The 17,856-nt window shown below is 43.1% G+C and overlaps 1 protein-coding gene across 3 annotated transcripts in view; it reads left to right on the top strand.

Moving 5' to 3' along the window:
- LOC146377141 (low-density lipoprotein receptor class A domain-containing protein 4-like) overlaps nt 1–17,090 on the top strand; it is a 252,368-nt gene extending 235,278 nt beyond the window's left edge. For all 3 annotated transcript variants that reach the window (XM_084944948.1, XM_084944949.1, XM_084944950.1), the window contains 3 exons: nt 5,013–5,167; nt 6,785–6,835; nt 10,143–17,090. In XM_084944948.1, coding sequence (XP_084801074.1) covers nt 5,013–5,167; nt 6,785–6,835; nt 10,143–10,736 — 800 coding nt within the window. In that variant the 3' untranslated portion in view covers nt 10,737–17,090. The remainder of the gene's footprint in view (nt 1–5,012; nt 5,168–6,784; nt 6,836–10,142) is intronic.
- The last annotated feature ends 766 nt before the right edge of the window (nt 17,091–17,856 follow it).

Raw genomic sequence — 17,856 nt, 5'->3', positions numbered from 1 at the left:
ACTCCTTTGTGCAAACGAAACCAGCCAGGCCCACTTTTCTCACGGAAGCATCTAAGGTCATCTGAGCTCAAATGTTATTTTTATTGAGCAATAACAATGTTAGAGGCCCCATCTGAGTGTGTGCAGTCTCTGTAGATTGCCATTAGCCTGATTTTCATTTCAAGGCTCAACAGGGTAAGCCCGCAAACACTCATTAGTCGTGCAAGTGATTTTTTTCGCCTCAGTGTTAACTTTTGCTGCAAGCAGGAGTGAATCAGCAGTATATACATGCTGTTGTTGGGCCACATTATATAGACATAGACGTGTGCATTGAAACGGTCTAATCCCGTGTACTGTACAGAGACAGACGCACGAAACAGGCTCTCAGTGGAGTCTGTTCACATCAGCAGCAATGTTTTTACTGTGGTTTAAAACAAACAAACAAAGGGATTTGTGACATGGGCAGCCATTTCTTTGGGGGAATAAAGCGAATTGATCTTGTTAGGGTTTACATAATTCATCGCTATTCTCAAACAGTGTGTCTTAAAGCAGTGTTGGCCACTGATAGTGGCGCAGTCGTCTGCTGTGCATCTGACAGCTTCTTTCACCAACAGGTCAGCTGAACTGTCTGACCTCCTGCTGCCTTCCCCATCCACTATGCATACACACACAGGTTACAGCGCTGTCACTGGGTTAGTGTGTGTGTGCACTCTCTCTCTCCAAGCTGTTTACCCTCTCTTTTAGCGTTTGGCTTTTTGCCTGTAGCACAGAATCTGCCAAGTACTGAAATCCTCTATGTTTGGGTTCATGTCAAGTCCAACTACATCATTCCTTCTCTCCTTCCTCATGTCCCATCATCCCATTACTGTTCACTGTTAAAATAAAGTTGTTTTTTTAAGAAAAAAAATAATTTGTTCTTCAACGTAAACGATAAAGCTTTGACCTCTCATAGACGTAATTGTTATTGTAAGCCCTACTTGATTTGTATCTTCTTCTGAGTCACTTCCTGACTCATGAAATTGGCTTCAGTTAAAAAAAACAAAAGCCTGAAGAAGACTGTTTTAAGCTTTATGTAGATAACATTTATAGCATTTGACAGAGAGGCCTTTTCAGTAGAATATAGATTAGTTTTGCTATATTTGCTGCCATAAGCATGTTTTTAAAAAACTCTACTTGCCTTCTGGTAGTGAGAATTCTTGCTTTAAAATTGGCTTTGAATTACTTTTTTTAACACCCTCAAAGTATACTTGTATGTACAGTATGTTTTTTTTGTTTGTTTTTTTTTAATGTTTTCCTTTTGTCGACAAAGCTGTGCTGTGTAAAAACAGCCAGTGCCCGAACAGATGTGTTAAGCTCGGTGCTGTGCAGCATGGTCACTTTGACATGATTTGAATAAACTCGATGGCCTCTCTCGTCACCGCAGCAGGAAAAAAAACGACAGGACGGCTGGCTTGTAATGCAAGTGATTCATCCTGCTGAAGGAATAAGGGTTTTTGCAGACGCCGGGCTGATATTGTTTTGACAAGTGGATTACTGTAGTAATAACATCAGGCTGGTGCTGTTAATGCAGACTGCCAGCACACACTGTTCTCTGGCCTGTGAGCGAGCCTGTGCTGTACGCTCTGTTCTGGAGCCTCTGAACTCGGGTGGATACTGGGTTCAGAGAGGACACCCCCCCAGTCTTTTCTCCTCCCCGCACTTCCTTCCTCTCTTCTCAACTCCTCCTCTGGCTTCCTTCCTCCCTGGCGTTTAGAGAAGAGGCCATTAACTACAGCCGCTGTACTTTTTTATTTTGCTTGAACTGTAAAAACATGAACTTGAGCTGTGAAAACATCCCCGCCTGTGCACTTCAGAAGAAGTACACCAGCTTTGAGTCAGGCGTCGGCTTTGTGCCGCTTTTACAACAGCAGAAGGCAGAGTATGTGATATTTATCCAGCTGGCTTACAGGAGGGCCTGGTCGACTTGGTTTCCCAGAATGCTTCTCTCTGATTGAAAGCCTCCTCCGTCCCCTCCCTGTGGCTGCTGTGGTGAATGCACAGGCCCAGGCTGGTAACTGGATGAAGCTCCAAAGTAAAGCAGGCAGCTCGACAACTTAACTTTCTGACACCGTGCTTTATTTCACAGAGAGCTGATGAGCCCAAACTGGGGAGTGGGAGTGTTTTCTGTTTGGTTTTTTTTACTTAACTTTATTAAATCTTGTACATATATTCTTGGTATGAAACCTCGTACCACAATGAAGCTGTACTTTAGAGTAAAATACCTTGACAGAAGTTAAATGAATTGATACAGATGTTCATGTTGCCCCATGATTTAAAGCAGGGGTTCACCAGACTTCAACAAGGCTCAGTAGAACTGAACTGTATTAATATAGCACCAGTTTCAGGCAGCTTTATATTGCAAGGTACAACAAGAATGAGGTATGAGCAAGTACTTAAAGACAGTGAGGAGGAAGAACTCCCTTTTAACAGAGACCTCCAGCAGAACTACCTCAGAGAAGGTTCCCTGAGCAAGTTGGTTTTATCCAAAAGGAGAATTTGAATACTAGGAGCTGGTTCCATATGAGATCACCTGACAGCTGAAGGCTCTGCCACCCATTTGACTTTTGGAAACTCTAACAACCACAAGTAGGCCAGGTTTCCTGCTGTACTGGTATAATATGATACAAGGTCTTCGAGCTGAGATGGGCTGTAAGGTTTGAATTGTCGCTCCTTGCCACAGGCTTCCTCCATGATGTTATGTTACTAGGAGACTTTTTTTTAAACACCAGTTTCGACCCTTCATCTCGACTCTCAGCACTCCCCTTACTCTTGCCTGTTAAATATTAGGTGACTCGCACTGCGATCAAGAGCTTAATACCTTAGTTTCAAATGTCTGATGTGAGAGGGGTGGGTCATGATTTTCCACTAAGATTGTTATTGAATGTGTCAATTAAATAGTTTGAGAAGGCTGTTTAATGAGGTAAATTTGCTGAATTATACTATTAAATTCATCTGAGCTCACTTCAGCACCTCACTTTCATCTCAGAGGGGAAGTTGTGGAGCTTCTCTGTCACCGTTGGTTGCAGTACCCACCTCTTTGCTCTTTGGTGGTTAATGTCGGTTGGTTTTGCTGGTTTAGGTTTCATTCCTTCCCCCAGTTTTTCTTACCCCCACCCCCCCACCCCCCATTCACTGTGGTTTTTTTCTAGTTGGCCTTGTTCCTCTCACTCCTGCCCCGCCCTGTGGCTGCTGTGGTAAAGCAGAGGCAGGTTTGGGTGGGTTTTGCATTTCAGCCCAGCTTTGACTCTAACCCACCATATTGCAGACAAATAAGCCAGGGAGGATTATTAGGCAGGGAAGCCTGAGATAGGCTGGCTTTAACTAGCTCTCTTTCATTTCTGGTTGTTTCCTTCTGTGCTCCTAATTTCAAAGAATTCACAAGATATTCTGTTACTGATTACTTTCCATTTCTTGTTGTTTTTGGATTTTAACACTCTGCTTACTTTTTTTCACTCGGTCTACCCTTGCCATGTCAAAAGCTGTCCAGTTGCATCATGGGTAATGTGCTCCTCAGATTGCATAGAGCTTTTTTTTGGGGGGGGGGAGCATTGAGAATTGAGGCATTGTGGCTGAAATAGCAGAGCGTACATTGTGTCATTGTTCATACAGGACACACGCACAGTGTACTGGATGTCCAGCAGTGAGCAAGCGTGTGAGTCAGAGGTCAGACTGGGTGCCAACACCGGACAAGGTCAAGACTCCTACTCAGAACAAACCAACAACACACAACAAAAGAGTGTCACACTGCAGACAGGGAGGCTGGCAGGGAGCAGAGACGGGGTGGACGAGAAAGAAGATTGAGAGCCAAAGTAGGAGATGACAAAGAATGAGGGAAATGTAGGGAATGAATGATGGTGGGTGAGGGAAGAAGAGATCGATAAAGACAAGAAGAGTTGAAAGACTGCAAGAAGAGGCGTGTAGGCGAGGGAGAGGAGGATGCATGGATAGGGTTAGAGGAAAGTTGGAGAAAGTGATGGCAGAGCTGAGATGCAGACAGGGTTCAAAGACGAGCAAGAGAGCATGAAACAATGAACAAGAGATGGGAGGCAGACGTAAGTGAAAAGCGGCGATCATTGTGTCTCCCGGTGGTGCCCTGATCTGGGAGGTCATACCACATCAGCTCTGATGCTCGTGTGTGTGTGTGTGTGTGTGTGTGTGGATGTGTGTCACAGAACAGAACACCACAGTTATTCAGTGTCTCCACAAAGGAACCACTGTGTTCTGGGACAGACGGCACACACTGTCTCAACACTCATCTTTTTTGTGATTTGAAGCTTTTCTCTGTAGATTCCTCAGACAGACACACACATATTCATATACTGTGTAAATCACACATACACTCAGCCACTTGGAGATTGACCTGTGCTGCTCTCTGCTGGCGAACACACATTAGAGCAGCTCAGTCGTGGTTCAAATCACTGGTCCTCTTACTGGGTGTCCTGGAGGCTTCATTTTGCATGATCTCCATCAGCAGAGATTATCTTAGTTATGAAACTGGCCTGTTATCACTTTGCTTTAAATCTGCCTTTTTAACAGTGCAGATTTGACGAAGAATGATTAATGTGACTCTTAGGATTCTCAAACTGAAGTAGTTCAGTCAAATTTCAACCTGTCTGACTTTAAAAGGCCTGCAAATATCCTAATCCTGGAGGTGTTCACTATCTCTGCTACATAATGTGATTTTCACTTGAAGGCAGTTTTTAAGATGTGTGTGAAACATTCTCAAATCTTATTTCCCCGCATGTGATTAAATTTGAATTGCTTTAAGGTGTTTATTGGACAAAATTAAATATTTCAGTCGGTCTGTTTGTGCTCTTAGAAAATGTATTGGGTGTTTTGGAGATGATGCAGATTTGTCTGGAAACCACGTGATGTTTTTTTTTTTTCCTTTTTAAATAATGACTACTCTTAATATCAAGTTAACTGCTAAAGTACCTTTAATCTCTAAAAGTTAGATGCTAATCCTCTTCCTCTCTTTCCATGTGTTTGTGCAGCTGAACTGGAGTTTGTTCAGATCATCATCATCATCGTTGTGATGACTGTGATGGTGGTGGTGATCATCTGCCTGCTCAACCACTACAAGCTCTCCACCTGGTCTTTCATAACGAGGCAGAGCCAGGCCCGCAGGCATGACCATGCCCTACAACAGGTCAGTGTGGGTGGGTGGGTTTGTGGGCGGGTGGGTGTTTGAGAAACAGAGAAAGAAAGGGAGAGCTAAAAAGAGACTGTTTGTTTGTGTTGCTTGTACTGAGCGGCTCAGACGGCACTGTTCTCCCAGCATCCATGCCAGTAACATTTTGATCTAAACTGGTGTCTGTGTATGCGCGCGCATGTGTGTTCATCTGTTCTCACTGAATGTCCCTGCCTAGTCATTGTGACAGTACATTTCTGTATTTCTGCAGCAGGACAAACATAGCTTACCAGTATGTTCCCAGTAAAGCTGTGCTGAGCTAAATGAATCCTTTTATCCCAGTCTGAGTTTCTGTCCCAGTTTCAGCGAGGTAACGTCTTTGCGCGCGTCTGTTAGATGAACTTGCTGAATTGGTTTCTTCAGAGCCAGACTCTGTCAGGCCTTGATGTTTAATTCACTACAGCGCCGTCTAGACAGCAGCCGCTCTGCCCCCGTACTGACATGTACACTCTGGGACAAACACACATGCACACACACACACAGTTTATTTACGTGCGTTGAAATAGACTCAGGCTCAACACATGATGCATTATGGATCCATAAACATATTCAGCCTAATGATTTGTCAGCTTTGGTGTACTGTTACCAACAATTTGAATATTAGTGTTCAGCTAATAAGCTCTGCTTTTTGATTCCTCCTGCCACTCTGTGCTGTGTATCATTCAATCAAAGCGAGGTACAAAGCAACATCAGAAAGCAACAAGCCCACTGAATGCAAATTGGAAGAATAGCTGATGACCTTTAACCCTAAAAGATGCATGAATAAACAGTATTTATGCATGTTTATGCTTCTCATGTTGCCCCCCCCCCCCCAAACAAAAAAAAAAAAACCCAGCTAAATGTTGTTGACTGTGCTGTCTGAGAAAAGATCCTCCAGTCAAGTGTAGATGAAGGGGAAACTGCAATTATTTGACAGTTGTGTTTATTTGTTGTAGCTTTTATCCTGCCTATTTTTAAAATGGAGCCTTCTGTCTTTTGTTGTGCTCTCAAACAGGGCAGAATTTTGGGTTTGAAGCCATCAGGCATTTCTCAGTGCTGCTGTTTCATCTTTTGTGTCCTCATTAAGTTGTTACTTTTTGGTTTTTTGTTGTTGTTGTTGTTGTTGTTTTTTTAATTCATGCTTTCTTCTTTTTCTTCTCCTTTTTTTGTTCTTTAGCTGTGAAGTAAGAAAGTTTGTTAATGGTGTCACATCAAAATCCTTTTCAGACACAGCAAACAGTAATGACTGCAGACTTCTAAAGCATTACACATTTTATCCCTAGAGCCCAGCCCCAGCTCATCCTCAGTATCCAGCACTGGATATCTGGGCATATATTTGGTCAGCTCATATTCTTATTGTTACATTGGGAGCTGCTCACCTGGACAGGCTACGTGATGACACCATTTTTACATTTTCTTTTACATGTATTTTTCTCATCTTAAATTCTGGACCAGTCCTGTTTATGCATCTCTAGTAATATGTTGTTTTTGTTGCTAACCTGAGCATCCCACTGAAGCACAAACACAACAATCTTCAACCCACCCGGGGACTTTTTGAACCTTTGCCTTCCTCTTTGTTTGTGTCTCCATGTGCAGGACGGGTGCCTGTGGCCTTCAGACAGCGGCTCTCGGCAAGGCGCCTCGGAGGTAAGACCACCACACTGACTCCCGATAAACACATTCAGCTAATGCCGCATGTTATAGGAGCTGAGTGCTCAGCTGAATGAAATTTCACTTTTCCACAATGAAACTGAGTATTGCTTTGGCTACACTTGTTATATGTAAACTTACAAATATTGAATTTCAGTAGATTCAGCAAGTTCTTACTAAAATTTCTGCTAGTTTGGCTGTCTGCAGGCTCCTGAGTGTGTAGCCTCTAACCAGTTAAGTTACTGTGATAAGGTTGTTGGTCTTTTCTCTCTGAGCATTGGATCTGGAAACAGCTGTGATCCTTGGACACATTTTCTGTCAGGAATTTCCTTGAATTGCAGGAGCTTTTAGAAATTCTCAAACCTTTAACAAAGTAAGGTATAAAGAACTAAATGGAGACAATGACTCTTGGCAGCATCGCAACTATAAGGAAACAATGAATGCATAAAACAGCACTTTTTAAAAAAAATTAAAAGAACACAGTTACACTGATGGTCTCTCCAAACAAACAAAAAACTATGAACGCGCAATGATGATGTCAACAAATATTCAGCCCAGCGCAGTATCCTTCCTCACTACAGAGTTTGTCTGTAGGCAGAGTGCGTAGAAGAGTGTAGAGGTATTGTTAACTGCAACGTATGGCTGAATAAATTTTGATAATCTGACACATTTATTGCAGCTGCATCTCAGTCAGAATCACAGTGTGACCACCTGGACTTGGTTCATTTGGTTAGGCTGCTAAATTAGTTTCTCGCCTCGTTTTTAGGGAAGCAATTTAAATATTAATAAAAACCTCATTGGCACCTCTGGTTATGGGTTAATTCAGTGTTTGTCCTTGTGGAAAAACCAAGTGATCTTTAAAGGCTTACAATCAGATGCTCTCTGCTGCTGAATATTTTATTTTCAAGTAGCTGCAGCCCTTACAAATAAACACAACAAATACAGAACCCCAAAATTCATACCTTTTTATCAAGCTAAAATGCTATGAAAAGAACATAGATGATAAAAGTGCATTTAACAGTTTGGCATTCAGAGTCGGTATAGAGAAGTGCAGTGTGTAAAAATGGTAATTAAAAGGAATAAAACAGAGAAAGGAGACCTGAACACACTCAGGGATGGCTTTTGTCTAATCTCCACGCTCTGCTCGCCCCGTTATAAAAGACATCCATTTCCTCTCAGCTTCTCTTTGTGTCTTTGTTGGCTTATTTATCAGCGCTTGCCCTTGTAGAGTTGTTTGGCGGTTCAGTCAGGGCCCAGAGAGCCTGATATGTGCATTTTTTTGCTTGCTGGTAAATATTTGATCGTGCAGGAATTGGAGCTCACACACTGTGTTGCAATGGGTATGCCTGGCACTGTACTCCAAAACAAGATCAAAATTGGCATGTTCTCAAAGACTCGTGAATACAAAAGCACAAACAAATGCCAGTATACTCATTGTGACTGGTGATCTGATCTCTTAATTGCGTTGATGCCAGATGGAGGAGCTTCCGAGTCAGGGTTGGAAGAGACGCGCTGGGTTAAAAGACTGCTGGAAAATCACATGGTAGTATTGATTAGTTGCAGATAATAGTATATTGAGGCTGTGTGAAAGTTTTGGCTGGCAAGTGTGGATGCACTTTGGCAGTCTGTACTGGCTTGTAGGGGCTTATAGCACCAAGTCGGATTTAAAGTGCCCCAGTATTTATGCGACACAGAGAGAGAGAGAGAGAGAGAGGAGGTAAAAACGACGTGTGCACCCAGAGAGACCCGGAAACTAAGGAAAAGGCCACGGAGAGACGAACGCAGAGGGAGACGCAGCCACTGAGTGTGGGTGGCTGATGGATGCAGGGATGGGGGCTGACTGAGTGTTTGTGTGGCAGGGCGGGGGGTTGGATGGTTTTTGGTGCGTCATTAATCAGCAACACCTCCCCTGACACTGTCTAGACAGACGTCTGAGAGCTGCCCTGCTCTGCTGCGCTCTGCTCCCTCTATCAGCTCCACACCTTTCTCCCCCTGCCGTCTGTCTATTTGTCTATCTCTGTCCTTTCTCTCTCTGCCTTCAGCTCTTTTTCCCTTCTCGCGTTTTATCTCCCTGCCTCTTTCTTCTCCTCCTTTCATTTCTGTGCTCTTTCTTTCTCTCTCCTTATCTCAGTAGCCTTTCCTTTTAATCCTTTCAGTTCCACTCTTTCCCTCACTCCGTCTCTCCATTTCAATTGCCCTGATCCTCTAAAACCCCCCTCCCTCCCCCGTCTGTTGTTCTCTCCACCCAGACTGCCTTGTCAGTGGGGGTTGGCTATTAGAGCTGCAGTCACTAATTGAAATGGGTTCCCTCTGATAATGACTCGACACAGTGGAAATGTGTGGAATTGGATAGAAATGTGAGAAATGAAGAAATGGATCACGCCGTCACAGTCTGAAGAGTTAATTGAGGTGAAGATCTCTGACAAAAGCTGGTGGATGAACCGGTGTGCTGAATGTTTTTCTGTTTGAGTGCGGGCTCCTTTCTTCCTCTTTACTGTAATTACATTGTAATGTCTGTCACAGCTAATTGGTGGCACGCTGGCGTGTGCTGTTGCTGCACCAGGATATCATTCATTTTAAATATGCAGCATGGTAACCATACTTCACTGTACGGAGGCTCGTCTCCCAGGAAAAGCTTGCGTGAAATCAGCGTATACAGAAATGATTGTTATGCAGAAAGCATCATGTGACTTGCTGTGAGGCTATAACTGGTTTACACTGTGACCAAAACAGAATAAACAAATGAAGGCTGTGTGCAGGGTAAGGTCAGAACTGCTAAACTGTTAATAGACTCTGGGTATGACTCTAAAAATTACAGGTAATGAATTGGGATGGATGAATAATCACAGATAAGTCACTTGACAAATAAAATGAGAAACACTTGTTGCTTCCAGCCTCATTGCTCGTTTGATAGATTTGGATTTTGGATTGCAGGCCAGACGTGATCAGTAGTTTTTGCTGCTACAGTGTCATTAACTCACAAGGCTGACTGGTCATGAAAATGATTTTAATGATTTAAAAAAAAAAAAAAAGATTTTTAACGATGAGCTGCTCTCAAGATGAATTATTCCCAAAAACTCAAACAGAAGTTTTGTAGATCAAACAGTGACTCTGAGTTCATTGCACTGAACATCAGTTTGAGTGTTTGGTCATTTTCACGTTGCATGTGTATCAGAAAGATACTGGTATTAAGACTGATCGAGTTCCTGTTGATGCCAGCCAGCTCACAACCAACCTTTTATCTTTGTCCTCTCCTCGTGCATGTCCCAGCTCATTCACTCCTCTGTCTCGCTCTGTCTCTCAGGTGTTATATGCTCCGCAGGCGAGGGATCGCTTCACCGCTCCCTCCTTCATGCAGCGTGACCGCTTCAGCCGCTTCCAGCCCACCTACCCCTACCTGCAGCATCAGATTGACCTGCCGCCCACCATCTCTCTGTCGGACGGGGAGGAACCACCGCCATACCAGGGACCCTGCACCCTCCAGCTCCGTGACCCCGAGCAGCAGATGGAGCTGAACCGCGAGTCGGTGAGGGCACCGCCCAATCGGACCATCTACGACAGTGACTTGATCGACATGGGAGGAGGCGGGAGTCTAGGAGGGGTAGGGGGAGGAGGGGCGGGGATGGGGGGCGGTGGCCCCAGGCCGCCCAGCAGTAACTCGGGCATCAGTGCCGCCAACTCCAGCAGCCACGGGCGTATGGAGGGCCCCCCGCCAGCATACAGCGAGGTGATAGGCCACTACCCTGGCTCAGCATTCTTTCTACACCAGCACAGCAATAACCAGAGGGTGGGGAGGCCAGGGGGGCTGGGGAGCAGGACAATCCAGCAGCAGAGCCAATCAGAAAGCACAATTGTACCTGCCAAGGCCAAGGACGGCCAACCAGAGGATTTGGTGTGAAGAAACAGGGAGGGGAAAGGTAAGGCCACCCACCCCAGACTGAGATCTGTGTCTCTCGTTCACCTCAGACCTCCTATAAGCCGGGGTCTCTCTTATCGCTCTGTCTCTCACGTCCTCTCTCCACACTCCCATGCACAAACACACCAACTTTAGCTACAGAAACGAGCAAAGAGAGGAACCAACTGATCTCATTTCATCCATGCGCTAGCACTGCTGGGACAGGATGTACGCACTGTGTCCAGACTTTTTTTTCCTCCTTATTTTAAGAAAGAACCACACTGCTAGCACAGATTGAAACAGTTTTCTCTTTCACCCCCCCACTCCCCCCGGCGGTGATGCCGCTGACCCCAGGAACTGAGGAGGGGGGGGTTTGTTGTTTTCTTCTTTCTTCATTGTTTTTCTGTTTTTGGACCGGGATCTGTGCACAAAGCGAGAACTGAGAATCAAGGACTTTACAGAGAACACAACGAAACAAGAGACTCACAAACCCAAATCTTAGTGCCAAGGTTCACAAGGAAGCAAAACAAAGGGGGGGAATGACTTGTTTTAACATTGAAAACACAAAAGAAACGTTATCTCAAAGTTGCACTATCTTTTTGTTGTAAAAGAGAAGAGGGAAATGATGTTATGTTATAACAGCGATGTTTTTAATTTCCTGTCTTGTTTGTTTGTTTTTTGGCCTTTTTGTGAATGGACTGATTGACTGACTGAACTTTGGCTCCAAAGTTGTTTTAAACAATTGGGAGCAAAAACAAAAAAACAAAACAAAAAAACCCAACAACAACAAAAAAACAACAAAAAAAACAAGTATTATAAGCTTATGTCCTTCCTTTTTTGAAAACCGCAAGAAATCCTTGTACCCAGCCTAAACATCTCTGTCTGCTTACACCACAGGCACAGTGAGACTTAGTAAGAGAATAACCTGTACTGCTTCATGTCTGCGTTCACATCATGGGGAGGGTTGGGGGGGGGGTAATCTGCCTCATGAGCAGCTGCTGGATTGATGGCGTGTTATAACTAACCACCAGAGGAAGTGAGCAAAGATTAGAGTCCTAAACACAGCTTGGCTGGATTCAGTGGGATCCAGGCTCAGATTTGTGAGATATCAGCCCAGCTGTTTTGATATAATAAAGTTTAAAAAAAAAAAAAGCCCTCAGCCCCTGTTAAGGAGGGTCTGTCTAGCAGGTGGTCAGAGCAGATTCTCATTTCAAATCTACCCTGACTGCTGAGTACCTGATGTTTCCTCTCACCCCCCTTCCCTGCATCCAGGTCCACCGCCCTTCCCCAAATGCTCGTCTCAGACATCTTGCACAGTGCATTCTGCCAACAGCCACCACACTGAACTCGAACCCACACAGAAAAACACAAAATATGTGAAGAAGAAGAAGGAGGGGGAAAAAAGAAGGCTCGACTCTCCGTCTTCACGTTTCTAAAGCCACAAAAGAATGACACAAAGTGAAGATTCCTGTCTGCATCTGTCAGCACAGAGATCAGGTTTTTAAAGGAAAATTGTCTGTGGTCAAAGTCAAAGGGCTATGGGAGGCTCCTTTTTGTAAAAGAAACAGAAAAAAAAACCTTTTTGAAAATCTAGCCTTTTTCTCTGCTCATCGTTGCCTTCTCCTCTGCTCTTGCGCTTTATCTGTCTCTCTTTCCTGTTTGCGCCAGTCCCCCTCCCCCCTTTTCTAACTGCGTCTCCGGTAAACACTGTTCATCATCACTCCTTCCATCCATCCGTGTGCAGAAAAAGTGCGATCAAATGATGCAGAGTCCGCCGAGCCCTTTAAAGTGGAGACTGGAGTGGAGTTCTCATTCGGCAGCGTGCTGGTGCAGCCCTCTCCTCGCTGTATAAGTGTGTACACATGTGCGTTTGTTGGTCAGACCTTTTAACAACACAGAAAAGCACTTAATGCTCCTGCAGGGGTTTTGTGTGTGTGTGTGTGTGTGTGTGTGTGTGAGATTGTAACTGAATGATTTATTAACTGACTCCAGTTTAAACATTCAAGGACATATTACTTCTTTAACACAGCTTCAGTTCAGCTTTCATCGGGATACAGTCGAGTGTCTTTCTTAAAAAGGCAGAAATGCTCCATGTTTGATTGTCACAGTGCAAAGGTGACATCACAGTGAGCCTCAAACAAAGTGGACGCATCCAGCAAACCCCAAAAAGGAAAAGCCCAGCTGGGATGATGATGATGTGAGTCTGTTCCATACTACGTACTGGTTCCAGGCGTGCTAGCAGTACAGCCTCAGCACATCGGTGTGCACGCGGGACATGCTTGTTTTCTGAGTGAAGTGCAGTCTTTATAGTCCCTCCATGTATTAAATCTTTGAAAAACGAAAGCTCTGCTTTCTTTTCAAGATCAGAGGACAAGGTTGTATGAATTTGATGTTTTTCCTACTCTCAGCAAATCCCATGAAAGTGTCTAAATACTTTTGTGACCTCCTCCCCCCTTCTGTAGCACTAGGCACTAAGCACCAGTTCCATTCATTTCTGCTGAAGAGACACAATATTTAAAAGAAGCATTTGGCTCAAGGTTAAATTAGTGTGTTTCTTGTTAATGCCAAAATTCATCGTCGAAGAGCAATCGCTTTCACAGTCCACTGTTGTCACGATTTTAAAGCTCTGTACGTGGGAGTCATTATGACAGGTCTGTTAATGGAGCTTTTTTTAAAAAAAAAAAAAATATATATATATCCAACCAGTGGATTTTTCAGCGTGAGGCTCACAGGGAGGTGGGTGCAGCACCTGGACGCTGCACACGTGGCTCTAGTTAGATTTGGACTGGTTGAGGACTATTTTAAGCTCAAACACATTTGGTGCTCTAGTGGGCACTAGCACCCACAGGAAGGCTGTGTGAGTCCATGTCCATGTAAACGGCTGCGTGCTGGTAATGAAGGAACATGCTTTCCGGTGCGACTCACTGTTATTCAACCACAGTCGAGCTCATGGGAATAACATGCTAACAATAACACGTTTGCAGATCATTTTTGTTTCAGGAAAATGTGTGAATTTGTTGCCAGGATGTTTCAGAAAAGCTGAAGAAGTAGCAGGATGTTTCACAGCTAACTGGCAACAGGTCCATAGCATCTTTGATTAGAAAGGATCGTCTTTCAGTAAAGACGGTTAGTGATACGATACTCTGAAGACTGCAACGGAAAACGTGTCTGTGCCCACGCTCGTGCCAGATGAAACCCTCAGTAATGCTGGGTGATGGAGCAACATGTGGTCCCACCCTGATGATCTTTCAGTGAAGCCTCTGCTTATTTCAGCAAGACCGTGCTTCTCATACCTATGGGATGAGCTGCTAGGATCAAATTTAAGCGACACGTGTAAAATGTAGTCTGATCATTTGATATAATCTTGTTTAAACTACTCATTTAAATTATTTCCATTAGGCTGTGTTGGGTTTGTAACATTTTACACTGAATCCCAGGGTGCACAGGGAACATGCAGTACTTATGAATCTTTTCATGGGATTTGTTGACAAGAAAAAAATATAAAGTAACACCAGGCTGAACATCTTTTATCACCCCTTGTCAGCGCACAACAAAGAAAAACTTGATGAGGTCTCGTATGACGAATACACAAACCTCTGTAGTATGAAATGAAATGTGTCGGTGTAGAACACCTGCTGCTGCCAGATGAACACGGGTGATTATTGGACGAGTGCAGCAGTGTTCGATGGCATCATGCCAAACAGCTGAGGTGGAAGCAGGAAGTGGTTCTTCATGTATGTTTGTCCCCCTCCTTCCACACTCATGAGTCACTTATAAGAAAGTTTCAGTGAGTCTGAACGGAAGCCCCGTCGGCATCGGTGTGTTTGAATGTCCCAGTGGTTATCAGCTGACTCTAAGGTTTTGTTGTGTGTGTGTGAGTGAGTGAGATCACATCGCTGCTATTGCTGTTGCTGCTGCTACTGTTGTTGCTACTGCTGCTTCTCATGCTCACCCCAACCCGCCCAAAGTCTTTGTATCACCCCCCCCCCCCTTCACATCAACCAGAAGGAGAGAAATCTGGCCCTTTGCAGTCAAACCCACAAGTATTGAGACATCAAGCCTTGTGTTCCAACACTTTGACTTCAGATGAGCAGAGGTGTGTTTACCTAGCAAAGATTGTCCCAACACTTTTGGCCTTTGACCTACTCCAGCCCCACATCTTCTTCCCCCGTTTTTTTTTTTTTAATATTTTTTCCTTCTTCTTTTTTGTTCTCTGCTTGTTCTTTCTGCGCAGTCATAGCTTGTAAATGGAGGATACAAAGATGAATTTTATGTTTTCTACAAGGAGGTTTGCATGTTACTATTATGTGAGTAAATAAGGTGCCTAACGTTCATGTTTGAGCAGACCACACCTCAGTCAGACTACTGCTGGGAATCCGCGAGGGTGGCTTCATCGCCGCCTGTCTGGCAGAATAGAGAAGCAGAGTGCGAGGACGGCCAAAAAGCGATCCTTTCTGTCTTTTTTTTTTTTTTTTTTTTTTTTCCCCTCTCTCTAAAGTCTTGGATGGATGAGCCTGCTCCGACATTTAGGATTCTGGGGCGTTCTCAAGCTCTTGTTAATTTAGCGACACCCACGCACCCACCCTCCCTCCCAATGAGCAACAGTGTGCCTGTTTCCAAACTTGCTGCTCCACCTTGAACTTTTTTTTATTTTTTATTTTTATTTTTTTGAGTGCGGCAGTTGCTCACCGGCCATTGTGCCAGACAGGACCGGTCGCTCCTAGAGAAGCCACTGAAGCCATTCCAAGCAGTAATGTGACCTGTGTGGAGCAGACATAGGAAACCCACTTGCACTCAAAAAGCTCCCACCTTCGTTGTGCCTCACTTCCAACGGTGCTTTTTTCAGTAGTCTGTCTTTCTTTATGTTTGTTTGTAAGGTGCTGTATATAACTTGAATATATTATGCACATATCCTACCCAATGGGTAGAAACCACAAAAAGATGTTGTGAATAATGTAATATAATGTATAGACGATATAAGAATTTTAAGAAGGCAGCATCAAATTTGTAAATGCCTACAGTTAAAAATGTGCTTTGTCTTTTTTTTTTTTCTTTTTTTTTCCTTTAAAAATAAGAAAACGTGGTTTGCAAAGTACGCTTAGAAAATGGTTGCAACACAAATACAAATTACTACTTAATAATAATATTTTGCTATGAATAGTCTGTTATGAGGACGAGAGAACCTCGGGATTAAGGACCCTTGTTGAGAGACGATATTCACGTGTTTGTCGGATTCTTCTGTCACAGTGCCAGCCATCATTTAGGCACTGGCTGATGATTTTTCTTTTGACCAACTAACAAATGTATAGCTCTATTATACAGATCTTTTAAGAAAACATATATCTCACACACACACACGAGAGCTGTCAGCACTTCTCCGTGATCTAGGAGAATGTGCTCCTCTGTACGTCTGATTTTTAGTTTTTGTAATTCTGCCAAAGTGTAAAAACTCGCTGAGCACACTGGGCTCTGCTTATTGGTCCGGCTGGATGTTTAGGCATTTCAGCTCTAGTTTTTAATTGCATGGTTGTCAAAGAGGAAAACCATCAATGGAGGGGAAGAAGGAAAAAAAAAAATCCATTTAGTGGTTCAGTTTGGAAAGTTGCACCAGCATGGCACGAGCGAGGGGAAAAAAGCCGTTCAAACTGTCACTTTTTTTGTTTTTGTTTGTTTCCTCTGTTATTTTTCACGATTATTTTCTACATTATAATGTTATATGTGGCACAGTATATTAAAACAAAAGTCATGTTTAATCTGCAGTCATTTATTTACAGTATGTACTGAAAATAACTCCACTGTACAATAACCGCAGAGCATGTTCATTCTTATCTATAGACGATGTACATAGCAACGCGCCATGTTCTCTTTGAAGCACCAAATAAGTGGCAGTTGTGTAGTTTATATTTGGAAATGGTCTCTATTGTAACTTTGGCTGGCGTGCCGCTCGGCTCTCCTCTTCCTTTAATTTCAATTTAAAAGTTTTTCTTTCTCTTTTTCGTTTCCTGCACTAGCTTGAAGAATTAACGGGCTCAGACTGATCTTTTATTTGATTTCTCTCTTCGCAGTGCTCTCTCTCTCTCTCTCAGAAATGTGTACTCGACTGCTGACAAGACCACAAGTAGCTCTTTTTACTGTTCCTGATTTTAATGACGACGATATCGTGTCAACAGTTTGGTATTCTCTCAGTCTTGACAGCTAACATAGGACTGCTTCCATCATGGGTTTTGTAACATCGTTTAGCTTTCGTTACAAAAATGATTCTTCCTCTCCCCCCTCTGTGCTCAAATCTAGATATATATGGCTGTATTCAGTAACCATACAATGTGTGTGTGATTTTATTTATATATATATATATATATATATATATATATATATATATATATATATATATATATATATATATATATATATATATATATATATATATATATATATATATATATATATATATATATATATATATATATATATATATATATATATATATAAAAAAATACACACACATACACACAAACACAGAGGTAAAATTGTTGTGTATTTTTGCCTCTTTTTATTTAAGCAATTGTGATGTAATAGGTTTTAGGCCTAAGGTCTGTTATTGCAATACTTTTACAGAAAAGAAAAAAAAAAATCAAAAAATGTTGCTCTAAGTGCTGTTGTAGTCAAAGATTTTATGCTTGTACTTATGCTGTAGTCAAACTGCAGCGTAATGAATAAAACTTTAAAAGTGATTACTCTGTTGTTCTGCCTGTTTGTTGCTGTAGTCTTCTATAGATAATGAGGTTTTGTAATGTGATTACTGTGAAGTCGGTGTGGGCAGCCCTGCCACTCAGCTCTTTATCTGTCCTCGCTGAAGCGGCCAAATAACATGCGAGCAGGATTTAAGGCAGGTCAGCAGCTTCACGGCCTTATTAACCTGCTTTTCTGTGTTGCTTGGCAATGCAGGTCGAAGCCCGCCGCACGTACATGCAAAACACAGAGTAGGTTAATTGGCTGCTATGATACAATTAAGACATATGCGGTTCACATCGCATATTTCAGGACCGTGTTTTATATTTGAGTTTATCTGGAGTCTGTAAAGCATGTAGGCTACAGGCACCAGTGAGTCTTGAGAAAGAAGTAG

The sequence above is a fragment of the Perissodus microlepis genome, chromosome 11, assembly GCF_051167445.1.
Source record: "Perissodus microlepis isolate ML-2025 ecotype Zambia chromosome 11, ASM5116744v1, whole genome shotgun sequence".
Classification (NCBI taxonomy): Eukaryota; Metazoa; Chordata; class Actinopteri; order Cichliformes; family Cichlidae; genus Perissodus; species Perissodus microlepis.
Note: the sequence above shows the minus strand (reverse complement) of the source record. Positions and strands in the feature narration are given on the sequence as shown.